Below are 18,113 nucleotides of genomic sequence, written 5' to 3'. Positions count from 1 at the left end.
AATGCCTTTTGGACAAATGCCCAAGAGTAGTACTGGTGGATCATTCGGTATTTCCATGTTTACTTAAGAACTTTTCATATTTCTGTCTATAGACTTTGTTCCAGTTTGCACTCCCACCAACAGTGTGGCGGGATTTCTCTCTCTCTCTACGTCCTCACCAATACTTAACCATTTTCTGTTTTGCTGATGTAGGCCATTCTCACTGATGTGACATGGAATTTCAATGTGCTTTTAATTTGCATTTCTCCTATGATAAGTGATGTCTAACATTTTCTCATATGTCTGTGGGCCATGTGTCTCTCTTTAGAAAACTGTCTTTCATATATTTTACCAACTTTTTATTGGATTATTCTTTTCTTGTCAAGCCATATGAGTTCTTTATAGATGTTTGATGTCAATCACTTGTCAGATTGTGTAGTGCAAATAACCCTGACTTCAATTCATACTATGAAGGAATAGTAATTAAAACACTGAGATATTGGAATGAAAATGGAGACTTGGACCAATGGAAAAGGACACAGAGCTCAGAAATAAACATATATATATATATATATATATATATATATATGGAAAAAAGAGTCAAAACAGTTCAGTGGTGGGGGAAAGTCTCACCAACAAATGGTACTGGGAAAACTGGACAGTCACAGACAGAAGAATGAAGCTAGGCCACCACATAACACATGCACCACAATTAAATCAAGATGAATCAAGGACGTGAACATTTGACTTGAAGCTATAAAATAAATGCATACAGTGAAATACTGGTGAGACGCTTCAGGATCTTAACATCAAAGATGTACCTGGAGATGCAACCACATGGGTGACTAAAACTAAAATAAGATTACATAAATGGGATTACATCGAGTTAAAAGGCTTCCACACATGGAAGGCAAACTACACAAGGTTAACCCATAATGCTTTCAGTTAAGACCACCAACTAATTCTCCTGACGTTTATACTTCACTTGACAGATTTGAACACTGATTCCTCAAAACTGCTTCTCTCCTACTGCTGAGAAAACTAACCTAGTGACTTTACTACATTTACAAATACACTTTTCTCAGTAAGCTAAATTTACAAAGTTTGGGCCTCAATCCATGTGCAATGGAAACATCTGGGCCCCACTTCCAGGGCATTAACCTTTTAACAAGCTCCCTGTGGTCATTCAAAGAGTGAGAGTTGTCTAAAATATGATTGCTCTTCTAACTCTACCATTATACACATACAATTAAAACCACACCCCAAACTTCCACCTGACACAACAAAACAAAGATTTGTTTGAATGAATGTTATGACTCTGCAAACCAAGACCTAATTTTTTAGGCTCCATACTTGCATTGCTGCTATCCAATAAATGAGTCCACCTGGATGTCCTGCAGTTACCTAAATCAGTTGGGATTAGCTGCAGCTAACAGGAAAACCCTGACCTAAAAGAATAGTGGTTTTCGGCCGGGTGGTAGCTCAGCTGGTTAAACACACATGGCGCAAAGCACAAGGACCGCCATAGGGATCCCAGCTTGAGCCCCTGGGTCCCCACCTGCAAGGGGGGTCATTTCACAGGTGGTGAAGCAGGTCTGCAGGTGTCTATCTTTCTCTCCCCCTCTGTTGTCCCCTCCTCCCTCCATTTCTCTCTGTCCTAACCAATAACGAAGACAGCAATAACAACAACAATAATAATAACAACATCAATAAACAACAAGGGCAACAAAAGGGAAGAAATGGCCTCCAGGAGCAGTGGATTCGCAGTGCAGGCACCGAGCCCCAGGGATAATCCTGGAGACAAAAAAAAATAAAATAAAATTTAAAAAATAAAAAAAGAATAGTGATTTTTGACAATACAGTGGAGTGAAGACAGCGGAGTAGCCCCTCCCTGCATGTTCAACTAAGTGGCAGAGTGGAATAAAGAGCCTGAAGGAGGACCAGGCAGCTGAAGGAGCAGTGCCTTCACTGGGAGAGGCGGCAGGAGACATAAAAGGAACAACCGGAAGGGGGTCGGCTGGTAGGTCTGCAGGTTAAGTGCACATGGCACAAAGCACAAGGGACAGCGCAAGGATCCCAGTTTGAGCCCCCGGCTCCCCACCTGCAGGGGAGTCGCTTCACAGGCGGTGAAGCAGGTCTGCAGGTGTCTGTCTTTCTCTTCCCCTCTATCTTCCCCATCTCTCTCCATTTCTCTCTGTCCTATCCAACAACGACGACATCAAGAGCAACAACAATAATAACCACAACAACAATAAAACAAGGGCAACAAAAAGGGGGGAGGAACAACCGGCATAAGATGACCCATCTGTCTTTAGGATGCTGTGCTAGAAGAGAAGCTGGGAGTGGTAGCCATGCTTTTGAGACCGAGGGGCTCACAGTCTTATCGGGAACCTTGATTATTTGGGGCCTGCAAGCATGGGGGCAGGGATACACAAAATGGTGACCAGATCAGGACAGACACACAGAAGCACTGCAGACACCAGAAACCAGCAAACAGCCCACGAGTCAAGAGACAGGGAAGCAGAGCACACACACACCCTCTCCCGGACTGCGTGCCTGAGTTTGGACTGCTAGTACTGCTTGTGTTCAGGTGGAGACTGCAAACTTGAGTCTGTGAGCCCAGGGAGCAGGCTGTCACTTGTCAGAAACTGAGCCATCTTCACCTCTGGGCTGCTCATAAAACAGGGTCCTCCCTGCAGCAGGCCCTGTTTTCTGCAAGAGCCTGTTCTACCCATGACTGGGGGCATGGCTGGGACTGCGTTACCTCTGGTGCAGCCTGCGCTGGTCAGAGCCCAGAGCACACAGGAGCTGAAAAGTGGCTTGGAAAGGAGGCAGTGTTTCCCCCATGAGAATCACCCTCCCCACATCTGACTGTGACTTGCTGGTGCTGCAACCTGTCCACGGCCCAAGCCTGCAGCATCCAGATGGCTCTCCTGCCTGCACTCCTGTGAAAGATCTGTGCACACCTCACAGCTCAGGGCCGCAAGCACAGCGGAGGGATACCTGTAAGCAGAGGCATTAACTTTCAGGGGTGTGAGCCGAAGATGAGTAATTTCACCATCATATCGCTGTATTCCTCTTTTTCCTTGTACATGTGGAAACTGTTCACCCATATGCCCATTCCTGCTTGCAGAAAGAACTCTGGGAGTGGGGAAGACCTTCACAAAAGGTCCAGGACAAGAGTTCTAGGGTCCAGACTAAATTTCAGCATAGACTTTTGTGACTGTTTTGTAAGCAGTCTTACTTGAACCTATAAACACTGTAAGTTCTTATGAACTACTTTCCCACTGAATAATGGGGTTCAGGGTCAGAGAGGAACACAACTGAAATTGTCTTTTTTTTTTTTTTTTTTTTTACCAGAGAACTGCTCAGCTCTGGTTTTTGGTGGTATGGGGTATTGAACCTAGGACTTTGGAGCCTCAGGCATGAAAGTATCTTTGCATAAAACCATTATGCTATGTACGCCTGCCCTGAAATTGACTTTATAGTAACAAGATTCATGTTTGTTGGCCATTCAACCCAAGGAGGTTTTGTTCAGTATGGTGATTTATGTAGATAGAATATTAGTTCTCATAGTTAGAACAGAATGTCAAACACTCTTTGGATAGCCCAGAAGAGAATTTTTACATGCTAGTGTCTCAATGGCAATGGTGATACCTGCAGAGCATAAGCAGAAGAGGAGACGAGGTATTTGTGAGACAGGTGACAAAATCCATGAAATATTGGTTCCTAACACCAATGGTACATTTGTAGGAAACCCCATGAGTATATGAGTGTCTTTTATTCTTTATATTAAAATGTGTTATCAATTCAATAAGTAAAATGAAGATCAAGTGCACCACTTATTTGCTTTTTCCAGTTTACATTTTCTTTTTTTTTCTTTTCTTTTTGCCTAAAAGGTTATTGCTGGGGCTCGGTGCCTGCACTATGAATCCACTGCTCCTGGAGGCCATTTTTCCCCTTTGTTGCCCTTGTTTATTGTCATTGTTGTTATTGTTGTTATAGTTGTTGTCGTTGTTGGATAGGACAGAGAGAAATGGAGAGAGGAGGGGAAGATAGAGAGGGGTAGAGAAAGATAGGCACCTGTAGACCTGCTTCACCGCTTGTGAAGCGACCCCCCTCCAGGTGGGGAGCTGGGAGCTTGAACCAGGATCCGTGCACCAGTCCTTGTGCTTCGCGCCATGCGCGCTGAACCCACTGTGCTACCGCCCAACCTCCTCCAGTTTACATTTCCTTTAAGAAAGTAAGTAGCTCACAAATGTAAAGAAACAGTAGTGATTTCCACTTGCCAATTTAGACCTAATTCTATTCCATAAGCTTTTGTTTGCTTGCTTGCTTGCTTCACCTTTATTTATTGGATAGAGACAGTCAGAAATCGACAGGGAAGAGAAAGAAAGGGAGAGAGAGAGCTGCAGCACTGCTTCACCACTCACAGAGCTTCCCCCCTAGAGGTGGGGACCAGGGGCTCAGACCTGGGTCCTTGTGCACTATGACATGCATGTGTGCTCAACCAGGTATGCCACTACCCGGCCCCCATTCCACGAGTTGTCACTTAGCCACTGTAAAAAAAAAAAAAAATCATCTGAAAACACTGTAGTCTGTTACAGTAGTACCTTTTAGCACAAGTAGTAGAGCTGGAAAATCGGATGGCACTTTTCAATTAAAGAAATCGGAATTCTTAACTAAAAGTGTGTAATCACCATAACACACTTTTAGATAAGAGCTCATAACAAGTAGTAAATGTTATTTCTTAATTTATCTCATGTACCCTCTTCAGTCATTAAAAATAAACATCAACAGACATATTTGATAAACACACAAAGAATTTCCCTAGTTTGGGTGAAGGAATTAAATATCCAAAGAAACAGTACCAACCAAACCCAAACAGAAACACCTATGATCTACTGTAGTTAAAACTAAAAATAAAAACAGACGACTATGAACATCTAGGGGAAGTGAACTGCATATAGAGAAAGAAACCCCTGTGAAGTTATCTGCAGACTTTTCAACAAATCATTTTTGCATGTATGAGGGTCTCAATTTGATCTCTGGCATCACACACAAAGAATTAATATCTGAATCCTCAACTTATGGCAACAGGTAACTGGGACAAGAGGTACCTAATAAAAGAAATGGAATGTAACACTCTAATGGGGTGGGTTAGAGTTCCAAATTCAAATGACTGGCAGCAGTTCCAAGAACAACACAGCTGTATGTCCTTACCTGGTCACAGACCTCCAGCATACATCCTACCCTCTCATTTTCAACATCCACCTTTCTCTTTTCTAGTGTAAATAAATACATTTTAAGTATGCCTACATATAACAAGTTTCTGTGAAACTTACGCCAATAATTGGATTCTATGCTTAGATCAAAGTTAAGTCTCAGCAGTTATCCCACCACAAAAGACCAGGTTAGAGACCAGAAGAAACCTCACCTAGTATACTGGTCGTGTGCCGTGCAATGCATACATCCTATGTTCAAATCTTTATACCACATGGGAGTTCCATAGCACCATGGGAAACTCCAATACTTCGGTGTCTCTCTCTCCTTCCCCCCCCAACTATCTCTCTCATAAAAAAAAAAAAAAAGGAATGAGGGAATCGGGCAGTAGTGCAGTGGGTTAAGCACATGTGGCACAAAGCACAGGGACCCGCATAAGGATACTGGTTCGAGCCCCGGCTCCCCACCTGCAGGGGAGTCACTTCACAGGTGGTGAAGCAGGTCTGCAGGTATCTATCTTTCTCTGCCCCTCTCTGTCTTCCCCTCCTCTCTCCATTTCTCTCTGTTCTATCCAAAAACGATGACATCAATAACAACAACAATAACTACAACAATAAAAAATGAGGGCAACGAAAGGGAATAAATAAAGGAATGAAAAAGTCAGCCCAGACATAATCAAATCATATGTGACTGAGACCTTAGCACTGCCCGCCCCCCAAAAAGGATGAGGTTATACATATATAAGCCCTTAGCTTCAATATTCAAGGGGGCTTCAACATTTTGATGACCTTTCTCTGAAAGAAAATATCTAGACGATCATAGTATTCAATTTAGGAAGAACCACAGCATTACAACTGATAAGCACATGACTCAAATAACACTAATCAAAAGGACTGAGAGGTTGCTCATCAGGTAGGGTGTATACTCTGCCGTACACATGGCCCAGGCTCCAATCCCAGCACCAACTGGGCATACCACCGCAGCACTGGGGCAAGTTCCAGTACTGTGATGTCTCTCTCTTTGTATCTCTCCATCAAAATGAAAAAGTTAGTTTGGGAGTAGTAAAATTGTGTATGCCTGAGGCCCTGGTTCCACAAAGCAAACAAACAAAAAAGCCATATTGATAGGAGATGGCTTCCATAAAGCTAAATTTTTACTTAAAGACTATCCAAGTATTAATTTAACTTGAAAAAATTACCAAGAATCATGTACATAATATATGTTATGGCCAATCTTTTAAAATCTATCTTGGAGATGTGAATAGCAGAGTATTATGTTATTTAATATTGAACATCAACTAAAAAAGGCAGCTCCCCCAACACGTAAAGTAACATGGTGTCAAAAGTCCTAGTGTGACTTGCAGCTCTGTCCATGTTCTCCCGGGTGGACTGTCATTCACCTGTGATGCTTGAATGGTCCTTGAGAATTCTAATCAATGTCATCCTTTATCACCAGTTCTCGAACCAAGACTATTCCTTCCTTCCCTGTTCTGCCATTTGCTTCAGATGGGAATGAAGGGCTAACCTCACTGTCAACAGTTTAGACTGATCAGACTTCAGTAAAAGAAAAGAACATGTAGGTACTTATTGTCTTACTTTGATTTCCTGGGGGCTGCAGTACATCACCTGTCAGGTGACACCATCCAACTGGGAAAATATCTCGACAATCATACTTGCACCAGTAATCAAAAGCTCCACTCCAGCCATCGAAGGTGACATAAACGTCGTCTCCTTTAACGTTACTGATAGTTGCAGGGCAGATCAAATAAGGATTTTTTCTGTCTATAGCTTCAAGTTTCATTCCCACTTTAAAATTGTTTAGTGCTGGCTTTGGCGGTTCCTACCAAAACATTAACATAAAAAGTTGTCACTGTTAAAATGTATTAAGAATTTACTCAATTGGATGCTTATAACCTGTAGAAATCCAAAATTAGCAGTAGGTTTATAAAGTAAATAGGAGAAACTCATCCTCATAGAGCTCTCTGAAACTCTGCTCTACTAAATCTTACTCTGAAGCTAAGTCTAGAACCTGAAAAGAAATAAAATAAAACTGATAGTAATTCATTCATTCATTCACTCACTCAAGAATACACTCTGCCCTGAGAATGCAGAATTTATCAATAAACAAAATATCAATCATCCCTACTCTGGTGGCAATTACATTCTGTAGTGGTTTGAGCACTCACGCTGGGTGCCTGGGCGGGGAAGGGAGGGAACAATCAACAAAAAATTTGAAAAGAGAGAGAATCGAGCACATCTAATATGTAACTAACTCGCAGGGTGTGCTGAAAGGTGGTAAGTCCAAAGAGAAGAAAAGGATCAGGAACAGATATTTAAAAAGAAGCTCAATGTATAAAATGCAGGTGTGAAAGTCATACAGTGTGAGATCGATTATGAAATCAATAATTTAATCCAATTCAGAGATCAGTATTTTAAAAATATTCCTTACCGATAACCAGGCAAGCGAACTTGAAAAAATAATAACCAAACTGTCTCTTAGACTTTGTAAAAACGATGGCGAAGAGGGAGTGGCACAGAAACTTGTGCAAGTTATGCAAGTGCTAACAGAATTCTTTGGAAGTCCAAGGATTTTGCTAAAAGCAACATATTTTCTTTCAATTTCCTTTGTATCCTAGCAAATGGCATGATCTACAGTCTGCAATCTGGAGGTAGTTCATCCAAGCTGAAAACAGTTCTAGATCACTGGTCCTCAGCACCACTGTTCAGTTAGAGCCATCTGGGGCCACATCATCGGAAACATTAAGCCTGTCTGGCCAGGGTGGGCTCAGCATCAGGACATGTAATTCCCCATGTAATTTGAATGCACACCCAAGACCAAAAACCACTGCCCTAATTACATCCTCTTCCCTTAACACCCAAACTCAATGGAAACCTACTAATTACTCCCCATACAACTCTAGAATAACAACATTCAAGTTGAGCTTCAGGGGCCAGGGAGACCACTCAGCAGCAGAACACAAAAACTGCTTTCCAACCTGGATACAGCCTGTGTAGAAGTCAACTCCCTGCAACATTCTAGGCCATCACGTGCACGGCCAACAGCAACTCATCTGCTTCAAAGTCTAGCTCTCTTCCCTGAGGAAGTCTTAAGTGGCTGAGTAGAGAGCGCACCGGGCTTGTACGCCTGAGGTCTCAGGCTTGATGCCTAGTGCTGAATGTGCCGGTGTGGTGTTTGATCACACTCTGAAATAAATACATCTTAAAATAAAAATTTCCCTGACCAACTCCTGTCCACTTCTAGGCCCATGTCAAGCAGAGTCATGCTAGGTTTTTAATTAGTGATTTAACGACAGTTTGTAAGATTACAGGGGTACAGGTCCACACTGTACCTACCACTGATTTTCTGCGCTCCCTTCAATAATAACCACCATCCATCATTCTTGCCTCCGATTGTGAAGCCACTATTGAACTGTGTTCACTTCTTTCTGAGACTAGGAGATTCTTTCAAATGAACACTACATTCTAATAATATTGTCATTTCCTGCCAGGACCCAACATCAAGCATTTTTTTAATGAGTACACCAAGAAATCACCTAGAGAAGAGTAAAGAAGCTCTCGAACTTTTTCAAGGCAAAAGTTTAATGTCCTTTAATCGCATCTCATTATCGTTTTATCATTTTTATCACATCTCATTATCATTACTTTCCCACTATTACCAGTTACACCCTTGCAGTATGGAAGTTCATTAATTACCAGCTTTCGGTGTCCTTTTAATTACACATTCTTCATTTGATTCTTTAAAACTACCCTGAATGTCAGGGGACGAAAGTCAGGTTGATGAGAAACCAAAGTGTCTTGACAAATAACTTGTAAAAGGGGAGTTACAAGCTGTCCCTTTGTGAAGGTACTGGGGGCGGTGAGTGGGTATAACACAAAACCGTGGCAGCTGACCAATTTGTGCTGACGTCCACAGAATGCAGAAAGTATTCTAGGCAGATAGAAGGCGCCCAGGACCTTACTCCGGCACAAAAAGAGTATGAATAAGGCTTCCGTAGCAAAGCAAACTTAAGTCCAAATGGCACCATACATTTATTCATTAAGCCACAAATGAGCAGAGAAACAGAACCAATGCTGAAATCCAAATGAGCTCCCAGTATGACCTCGTATTATCAGTGCTTTGCTACAGAGGTCTTATTCCTACTCTTGTATCATGATTTAGTATTATGTAAGTGAAAGGGCTTTATCTCACAAGCCTACCTCCAAGCAGCTAACTGGCAAAACAGTTCCCTCTGCTGTCCACAAAAGGTAATGAACTAGTTTAAAGTGGTTGAAGACTATGGTTTGTCATTTTCATCAGTTCATGAATGACTTCCCAGACATAATTTAAAGCTTTCAACCGTCCTCCTCCTCCTCCTCTTTGCTAACTGCAATGCCTACTGCTCCTCCCCATAACCCTCCATTCTGACACCAGTCTCAGCATTCTCTGTGTGACCCCTTCTGCCTGGAATATGCTTTCCTGGTACCCTCATGGTTCTCTCTCCCTTTCTTCAGATCCTCACTCAAATGGCATCTTCAAAGTATGACCTTCCTGGTCAAGCAAGCTAACGCTCTCTAAAATATCAACCCCCCTTTTGGCGTGTACATTCTTCTTCTAGTGTTTGCCCTTCTTCCGTAGCCAGTCAACAGCGTCAGGTTGAGCCTGATGTAAAGTTTCGAGACCTCCTTTGAATCTGGAGAGGTGGCAGTCGTTGACTATGTGGGTCATAGTCTGTCTGGAGCCGCAGGGGCAGTTCGGGTCGTCTCTGGCTCCCAAGCAATGGAACATAGCGGCGCACCGGCCATGGCCTGCTCCATAGCGATTGAGGAGGGCCCGATCATACCGTGCTAGGTCAAAGCCGGGTTGACACTTGCAGGGGTCTGTGATGAGGTGTTTGTTCTTTACCTCAGCTGACTGCCAACTCTGTTTCCAAGAGTCTGGAACAGAGAAGTTCAGTGTAGGCGTAGGGGACCAGATTGGGTGACGAGACGTCAAGCGTTGGACAGGGTGGGCGAAGATATCCACGTATATTGGCAGGTCCGGTCGAGCGTAGACGTGGGAAATGAACTTAGATGATGCCGCATCCCGACGAATATCTGGCGGGGCGATGTTGCTAAGAACTGGCAGCCATGGAACCAGGGTGGAACGGATGGTTCCAGAAATGATCCTCATGGAGGAATATAATTTGGAATCGACCAAGTGGACATGGGGGCTACGGAACCATACTGGGGCACAGTATTCTGCAGTGGAATAGCATAACGCCAGAGATGATGATCGTAGTGTGGAAGCGCTCGCGCCCCATGAGGAGCTGGCCAGTCTTGCAATGATGTTATTCCTCGCGCCCACCTTTGCTGCAGTTTTTATGAGATGTTCGTGAAATGACAGAGTGCGATCGAGAGTAACGCCAAGATAGACTGGCTGGGCTTCATGCCGGATTCTCGTATCGCCAAGCTGCACATTAAGCTCACGGGAGGCCGAGGCATGGTGTAGATGGAAAACAGATGATACCGTTTTTGCAGTGCTAGGGATTAGTCGCCATTTTTTACAGTAATCAGATATCAGAGACATGTCTTTCGTGAGTGTTTCCTCGAGGATGTCGAACTTGGATGCCTGAGTTGCACAGCAGATGTCATAGGCGTAGATGAACTTCCTTGAAGAAGTTTCTGGGAGGTCATTGATTTAAATATTAAATAGCGTAGGAGCCAGAACAGTGGCCTTGCCCTTCCCTGGGCAAGGCCACTTGAGACAAGTCTCCATCTGCTAGACTTGTCACCCAGATGCACCCGGAATCTTCTGTTTTGGAGAAGAAACGATATAGTGTTGGCCACCCACGGAGGCAGGCATCTTGAGATCTTGACATTGATCAAACATAAAACAGTGGTGTGGGAAGCAGTTCAACAGGTAGGATGCTAGGACGCACATCTCACCTTCTACACATGAGGCCCCGGGTTTGATCCCAGCACCACAGGGGAGGATCAAGGTGAGCATCAAGGATGAAAATGAGGGCACTCCGTGGGTAGTAGAGCAGTACTTTGGCTCTCTCTCTCTCTCTTTCTCTCTCTCGGTACAGAAGAAAAACTTGCACAGGGAGGAGGTTTAGCAGTATCGCACATGTGCAAAGTAAATCCTAATATATTTTATTTATTCAGTATAACTTATTTTTTATTTATTTATTTTGCCTCCAGGGTTATCTCTGGGGCTCAGTGCCAGAACTATGAATCCACTGCTCCTGGAGGCTATTTTTCCCATTTTGTTGTCCTTGTTATTGTTATGGTTGGTATAGCTGCTGTTGTTGTTGTTGGATAGAACAGAGAGAAATGGAGAGAGATGGGGAAGACAGAGAGCGGAAGAGAAAGACAGACACCTGCAGACCTGCTTCACCGCCTATAAAGGTGAGGAGCTGGGGGCTTGAACCGGGATTCTTACACCCGTCCTTGCGCTTTGCGCCATGTGCGCTTAACCCGCTGCGCTACCACCCAGCCCCCTCAGTATAATTTATTATAGATTCCCCCAGTTAGGAGGTAAGATTCATAAAAGAATAATAATTTTGTAATTGTTGTTATTAATAATATGTTTCAAGATTGTCAGATCACAGTGTGCAGCTCCACACCACACCCACCAGAGTTCTGTGTCGCCGGCCTCCCACCACCTAAAGACGACCACCAGAGTTCTCACAGATCGTACAAACAATAAAGCAACAGTTGTTTTATAGCTTTGTTTATGGCTATAGTTCCTGGATCTAAGTCTAAGTGCAAATTCCTTAATTTCTACTTCCTTACTTTTAATCAACTACTTTTATTTCCTTCCTCTTATTAGTGATTTAACAAGATTTTGCAAAATTGTAAGATATCAGGGGTATAATTTCACCCATACATGGTCAGTGTAAGTCACCACACTCTCCACCAAAGTCCTATGTTCTGCCCATAACTACCACCATTCTTACAAACCAAGAGACAGGCAGGTAACAAAAAAAAATTTTTTTGCAAGTTTATTCTTAGGGCCTTATTAAGAATACCAGTCTGATTTCTCAGTAGATAAAACACGGTAGGTAAGGACTCCCGAGCATGAGGTCTGGAGTTCAATACATGGCATGACATATGCCTGCCTACCCTCACCACCCCCTTTCTGTCTGTCTGTCTCTCTCATCAATAGCCAAATAAATATTTTAAAAGAATCCTGGTCCCTCTGGGCTGAGGAGATAGTTCACTGGGCAGGGTGATGCCATGTTAAGTGCATGCCCTAATGTTGACCGTCAGCACCACATGGGAGCGCTATGGCACTATGATGTTTTTCCCTCTCTTGTCTCTCTGAATGAAAGAACAGCCTGGATTAGTGAACTCTTGTTAGCTCAGGGCCTTAGCTCTACCAAGGAAGGACAGGGACAAGAGAAGGTGGGTGGGGAGGAAGGAAGGATTCTAGTCCTTTGTAGCCTTTGATTGGCTACCACATGCCAGACAGATACTACTGAAGATTCTTAATGCATATCAACTAGCTGAACAGAAAAGGGCAGGCCCTTGTGAAGCTCGCAGGACAGTCAAGAGAGATGAGAAGTGTGTTAAAGGGGGCTGAGTGGTGGTGCACCCTGCTGGTTCCGTATACACATCACCATGCTCTAGGACCTGAGTTTAAGCCCCGCTCTTATCTAGTCAGAGAAAAGACAAAAAAAGGGGAAATAGCCACCAGGAGCAATGGATCCATCATGCACGTGTATGCACAGCTAAGAGCTGGGAAGCACACAAATAAAATTTCACCTTGAAGAGTACAGACTATGTGCATTCCCCAAACAAACATAAAGTACTCTTAATACTTTTTTTCCTTTCTTTTATTTGGCAGAAGAGATTGAGAGGGCTAGGAGAGATAAAGAGGAAGAGAGAGAAACACCTGTCACTGTCGTAAAGCTTCACCCTGCAGACGGGGAATGAGGGCTTACAAATGGTAACAGGCACTCAACCAATTGCACCACGACCTGGCCTTCATTCTCGTACCTGTAGATGGGAAACGTACCGTGCACGGCATGTGGCATGCGGATAAAGCAAGCTTTTCTCAAGCCCCAGCCCTAGATGACAGACATTCAATAAAGACGTCAGTTAAACATAGCCTTCGTCCTGGACTATTCTCGCATATGCTTTGCATGGGGCTAAATCCTCCTTGCTAGTAAGGCAAGCTCACACTCAGTATTCATGCTGGTCACAGTTACTCTCTAAGAACTGTTCTTGGCAATGCAGGAGTCATATAAATTGATGCTTCACACCCTTATGGCTTTAATCTGTGTCACTCTCAGTATGCACGCTGCTCACAGTTACTCTCTAAGAACTGTTCTTGGCAATGCAGGAGTCATATAAATTGATGCTTCACACCCTTCCGGCTTCAATCTGTGTCAAAACTTTCTAAAAAATACAATCAATGTTTAGCATTCCTAATAAAAAATAGTTGTAGGACTGGAGAGATAGCATAATGGTTCTGCAAAAGAGACTCATGCCTAAAGCTTAGCGGTTCCAGTTTCAATCCCCTACAACAGTATAAGTCAGAAGTGAGCAGTGATCTGGTTTAAAAAAAAAAAAAAAAAGAAAGAAAGAAAAATACCTCCAATGTAATTAGTTGTAGTAAATTTCAGGTGATTAGGAAAACATTCAGGGCATAGAGTGATAAATATTTAATGCGCCCCCAACGTGCAGGGTGATGTTTCATAAGCAGTGAAACAGTGCTGCACATGTCTCTCTCCCCTCCCTCTCTCCCTCCCTCCTTCCCTTTCTATCTTCCCCTTCCCATTCAATTTCTCTGTCTCTATCACAAATAAATAAAATACATTTAAAAAGAAATATTTTAGCCCATAATTTAACTAAAACTTGGCTTTTATGCATTACTTCTTTTTTAATTTCTTTATTGGGGGATTAATGTTTTACAGTTGACAGTAAATACAGTAGTTTGTACATGCATGACATTTCTCAGTTTTCCACATGACAATACAACCCCCACTAGGTCCTCTGCCATCCTGTTCCAGGACCTGAACCCTGTCCCTACCCACCCACCCCAGAGTCTTTTACTTTGGTCCAATACACCAACTCCAGTCCAAGTTCTGCTTAGTGTTTTCTCTTCTGATCTTGTTTTTCAACTTCTGCTTGTGAATGAGATCATCCCATATTCATCCTTCTGTTTCTGACTTATTTCACTTAACATGATTTCTTCAAGCTCCATCCAAGATGGGCTGAAAACGTTGAAATCACCATTTTTACTCTGAAAATGTTAAATAGTTCTAGTTTGTCTATCTCTCCACTTAGCACCTTCACCTTCGTTAATTGTTGATTTTCTGTCTGGATGATCTGTCAAGTTGAGAGAGTGGGGTCTTTAAGCCCCCTACTATTACTGTGTGCCTTTCAGTAGATGTTTGATGTACTTAGATTGCCTCTCCTTGGGTGCATAGATGTTGATAATCATTTAGTGTTCTTAATTAATTGATCTTCTGAGCACTAAGTAATGTCCATTCCTATCTTTTTAAATTTTATTTATTTTAAGGTCTATCATGTCAGATATGAGCATAGCTGTTCCTTCCCCTTTTTTGTGGTCCATTGGTTTTTATGGTAGTTTTCCATTCTTTCACTTTGAGTCTTATTTATTAGCAAGAGAGAAATTAAGAGGGCCAGGTGGTGGTGCACCTGGTTAAGTGCACGCATTCCAGTGTGCAAGGACATATGTTCAAGCCCCTGGCCCCCACCTATAAAGGAAAAGCTTTCACGAGTGGTGAAGCAAGGCTGCAGGTGTCTCTTTCTTTCCCTCTATCTTCCCCTCCCCTCTTAATTTCTCTCTATCTCTATCCAATAATAAATAAATAAATGTATTTTTTAAAAAAGAAAAGAAGTTAAGAGGGCAGGGGTAGACAGCATAATGGTTATGCAAAGAGACCCTCATGCTTGAGGCTCCAATGGCCCAGGTCCAATCCTCTGCAGCACCATAAGTCAGAGCAGAGCAATGCTCTGGTTAAATAAAAATACACTCGGAAGGAAGGAGAAGGAAGGAAGGAAGGAAGGAAGGAAGGAAGGAAGGAAGGAAGGAAGGAAGGAAGGAAGGAAGGAAGGGAGGGAGGGAGGGAGGGAAAGAGAGAGGAAAAAAAGGAAAGAAAAGAGAAAAGGAAAGAAAAGAGAGAAGAGAAGGGAAGGGGAGGGGAGGGGAGGGGAGGGAAGGGAAGGGAAGGGAAGGGAAGGGAAGGGAAGGGAAGGGAAGGGAAGGGAAGGGAAGGGAAGGGAAGGGAAGGGAAGAAAAGAAGTTAAGAGAATAAGAGCAGTAATCTGACACTGAACTTGGGCCCTCATACCTGCAGTTCAAGGCTCTGGCCACTGTGCAATTAATTCCCAGGCTGCTAACGAATATTTTCTTAAATTATTTCTGGAGCCGGGTGGCGGCTCACCTGATCTAACACACATGTTACAATGCACAAGAACCTCGGTTCAAGCCCCCCGGCCTCAACTGCAGGGGAAAGTTGCACAAGCGACGGAGCAGTGTTGCAGATGTCTTTCTGTCTTTCTTCTTCTCTATCAACCCTTTCTCTTTCAATATCTGGCTGTTACTATCTAATAAATGAGCATAATAAAAAATTTTAAGAAGACAAATTATTTCTGATGACTTTTTTTTAACATTCTTCTACTTATTATATCAAATCTCCCCAGTTAATTTTACTGAAACTTTTTTTTTTTAACAGAGCACTGCTCAGCTCTGGCTTATGGCAGTGCAGGGGATTGAACCTGGGACTTTGGAGCCTGAGGACTTTTGGAGTCTCTTTGCTTCCCAGAGCAGATGACCCCAACCAATATATCCTGGAGCCCCACCTCCTCAGGTCCCTGTCCCACTAGGGAACAAGAGAGATAGGCTAGGAGTATGGATTGACCTGCCAACAACCATGTTCAGTGGGAAAGCAATTACAGAAGCCAGACCTTCCACCTTCTGCACCCCATAATGTCCCTGGGTCCATACTCCCAGAGGGTTAAAGACTAGGAAAGTTATCAGGGGAGGGGATGGGATATGGAGTTCTGGTGGCAGGAACTGTATGCCTCTTATGCTATGGTCTTGTCAATGTTTCCATTTTATAAATAAAAACTTAAAAAAAAAGAGAGACTCTTTGCATAACCATTATGCTACCTACCCCTGCCCTCCCCAGACAATCTCTCCAATATCAAAGAGATGATTAACACAACAAGTGAGCAGCCTCACTTCTGAAGGTAAATGAAGATCAGTAACAACAATTTGCTTCCAGAAGAGCACCCCTTTCACACCTATGGTCATGAAAGATCTTTTCCAATTCATTCTGACTAGGATGTGCTCATGAGAGGTTTTTTTTTTTTTAACTTTGAGCTTATATTAGCTGCACTGTACCCCCTCAAAAAAAAATCATTATGTTGAAGTTCTAAGCCCTAGTACCTTAGAATGTGATTGTATTTAGAGACAGGACCTTTAAAGATGGAAGGAAGTTAAAGTGAGCTGACTAAAAGACCTAGTTACCTAGTCCGATATGACTGGTATCCTTATAAGAGGAGGAAATTAGGACAGACACACCAATCATGTAACGACAGAGAGAAGACAACCAAGGAGAGAGGCCTCAGGAGAAACCAAGTCTGCCAACACCTTCATCTCAGATGTTTTTCTCCAGAACTGTGAGAAAATAAATCTCTGTTGTTTAAACCGCTGTTGGGAAGTCCGACCAGAAACCAACACTGATGGCACTTTGGTCTTAGATTTCTCACCTCCAGAACTATGAGGAAATGAAGTTTAGTTATGGAAGCCACCCGCTCCATGCTAGTTTGCTAGAATGGTGTTAGAAAGTGTCAGCAGACTAGTACATCTGCCATTCAGGAGCACAGAAATCATTTTAACTTTCCCATGACAGAGAAGATAAAACAAGTATTCAGATGAGAACAAAGAAACCACAGCCCATCTGATAAACATTTTTTTAAAAACATCTTTCTTACCGCCTTAAAGTACGATGCAGGCGCCATTTCTGATCCAGTTAGTGTCCGCAAGAGGAACATTGGCCAAGATGACACATTCATCTGGTACCCTGTTGGATATAATAAAGCAAATATAATGAGAAAACCTTTTTGGGAGCAAGCTGGTATAAGAAACAGGTTTCAAGAGACCAGGGAAGTAGCTCAGCAGGGTGAAGTGCATGCTCTCCAGTGGACTGGGAGGCTCTGGGTTCAATCCCCAACACCCAATATGATCAACTGGTGCTCAGTTTGTCAGTCAGGGTATCTCTCTTTTTCTTATTAAATAAATAAAATTTAAAAAGAAAAGAAAACAGGTTCAATTCATCACAGAGGGACTTAGTGAGACACTCAGGAAATGTGCAAAAGAAATGGATGCCTCCTTCAATCATGGCCACTGGACCTACTGTACTTTAAACAGCAATACAGATGTGTCCGTCAGACATGGCCACTGGGCTTTTGACAACAACGCTGGAGGGGACGACAAAACTCTCATTTTAGAGAAGCCACAGCTAGTGTTCACCTGCATACATGTGAATATTGGGTCATGACATTAGGGAGATTCCAAGACAGAACCCAGGAGCACGCCCAACATGACCAATAGTCATGCAAGCAGCGCAGGCAGCTGAAGACCTCCAGCCCCTTTTCCTTCACAATCCTTTAAGAAAAGACAACAGTTTTCTGTCAGACTCAGCAAATGTACTCAGACAATGGCGTCTTCCACTGTATAAACAAATAACTCAAAAAGAAAGATATATGCAAAGGACTCTGGGGAAGGAGCGATAGGGACAGGATAGAGGGACACTGGGATCCTAGTGTGTCTCCTAGCTACCAATCAAGGGGCAAAAAGAGGCTGTGCCTGTGTGTGAAAGACTATACTGTAAACTATTAACCCCCTAATATTTTTTTAAAAAAACAGACCTTAAAAATAAAATTTTATAA

The 18,113-nt window shown here is 43.0% G+C and overlaps 1 protein-coding gene across 9 annotated transcripts in view; it reads right to left on the bottom strand.

Moving 5' to 3' along the window:
- Window positions 1–18,113, bottom strand: part of SCML2 (Scm polycomb group protein like 2) — a 118,532-nt gene that overhangs the window by 55,325 nt on the left and 45,094 nt on the right. For all 9 annotated transcript variants that reach the window (XM_060182959.1, XM_060182960.1, XM_060182963.1 and 6 more), the window contains 2 exons: window positions 17,157–17,245; window positions 6,798–7,041 (listed from right to left, as the gene is read on the bottom strand). In XM_060182959.1, the coding sequence (XP_060038942.1) occupies window positions 6,798–7,041; window positions 17,157–17,245 (333 nt within the window). The remainder of the gene's footprint in view (window positions 1–6,797; window positions 7,042–17,156; window positions 17,246–18,113) is intronic.

This window comes from Erinaceus europaeus, chromosome X (assembly GCF_950295315.1).
Source record: "Erinaceus europaeus chromosome X, mEriEur2.1, whole genome shotgun sequence".
In the NCBI taxonomy this organism is placed as follows: Eukaryota; Metazoa; Chordata; class Mammalia; order Eulipotyphla; family Erinaceidae; genus Erinaceus; species Erinaceus europaeus.
This window is presented reverse-complemented; position numbering and strand designations above follow the sequence as displayed.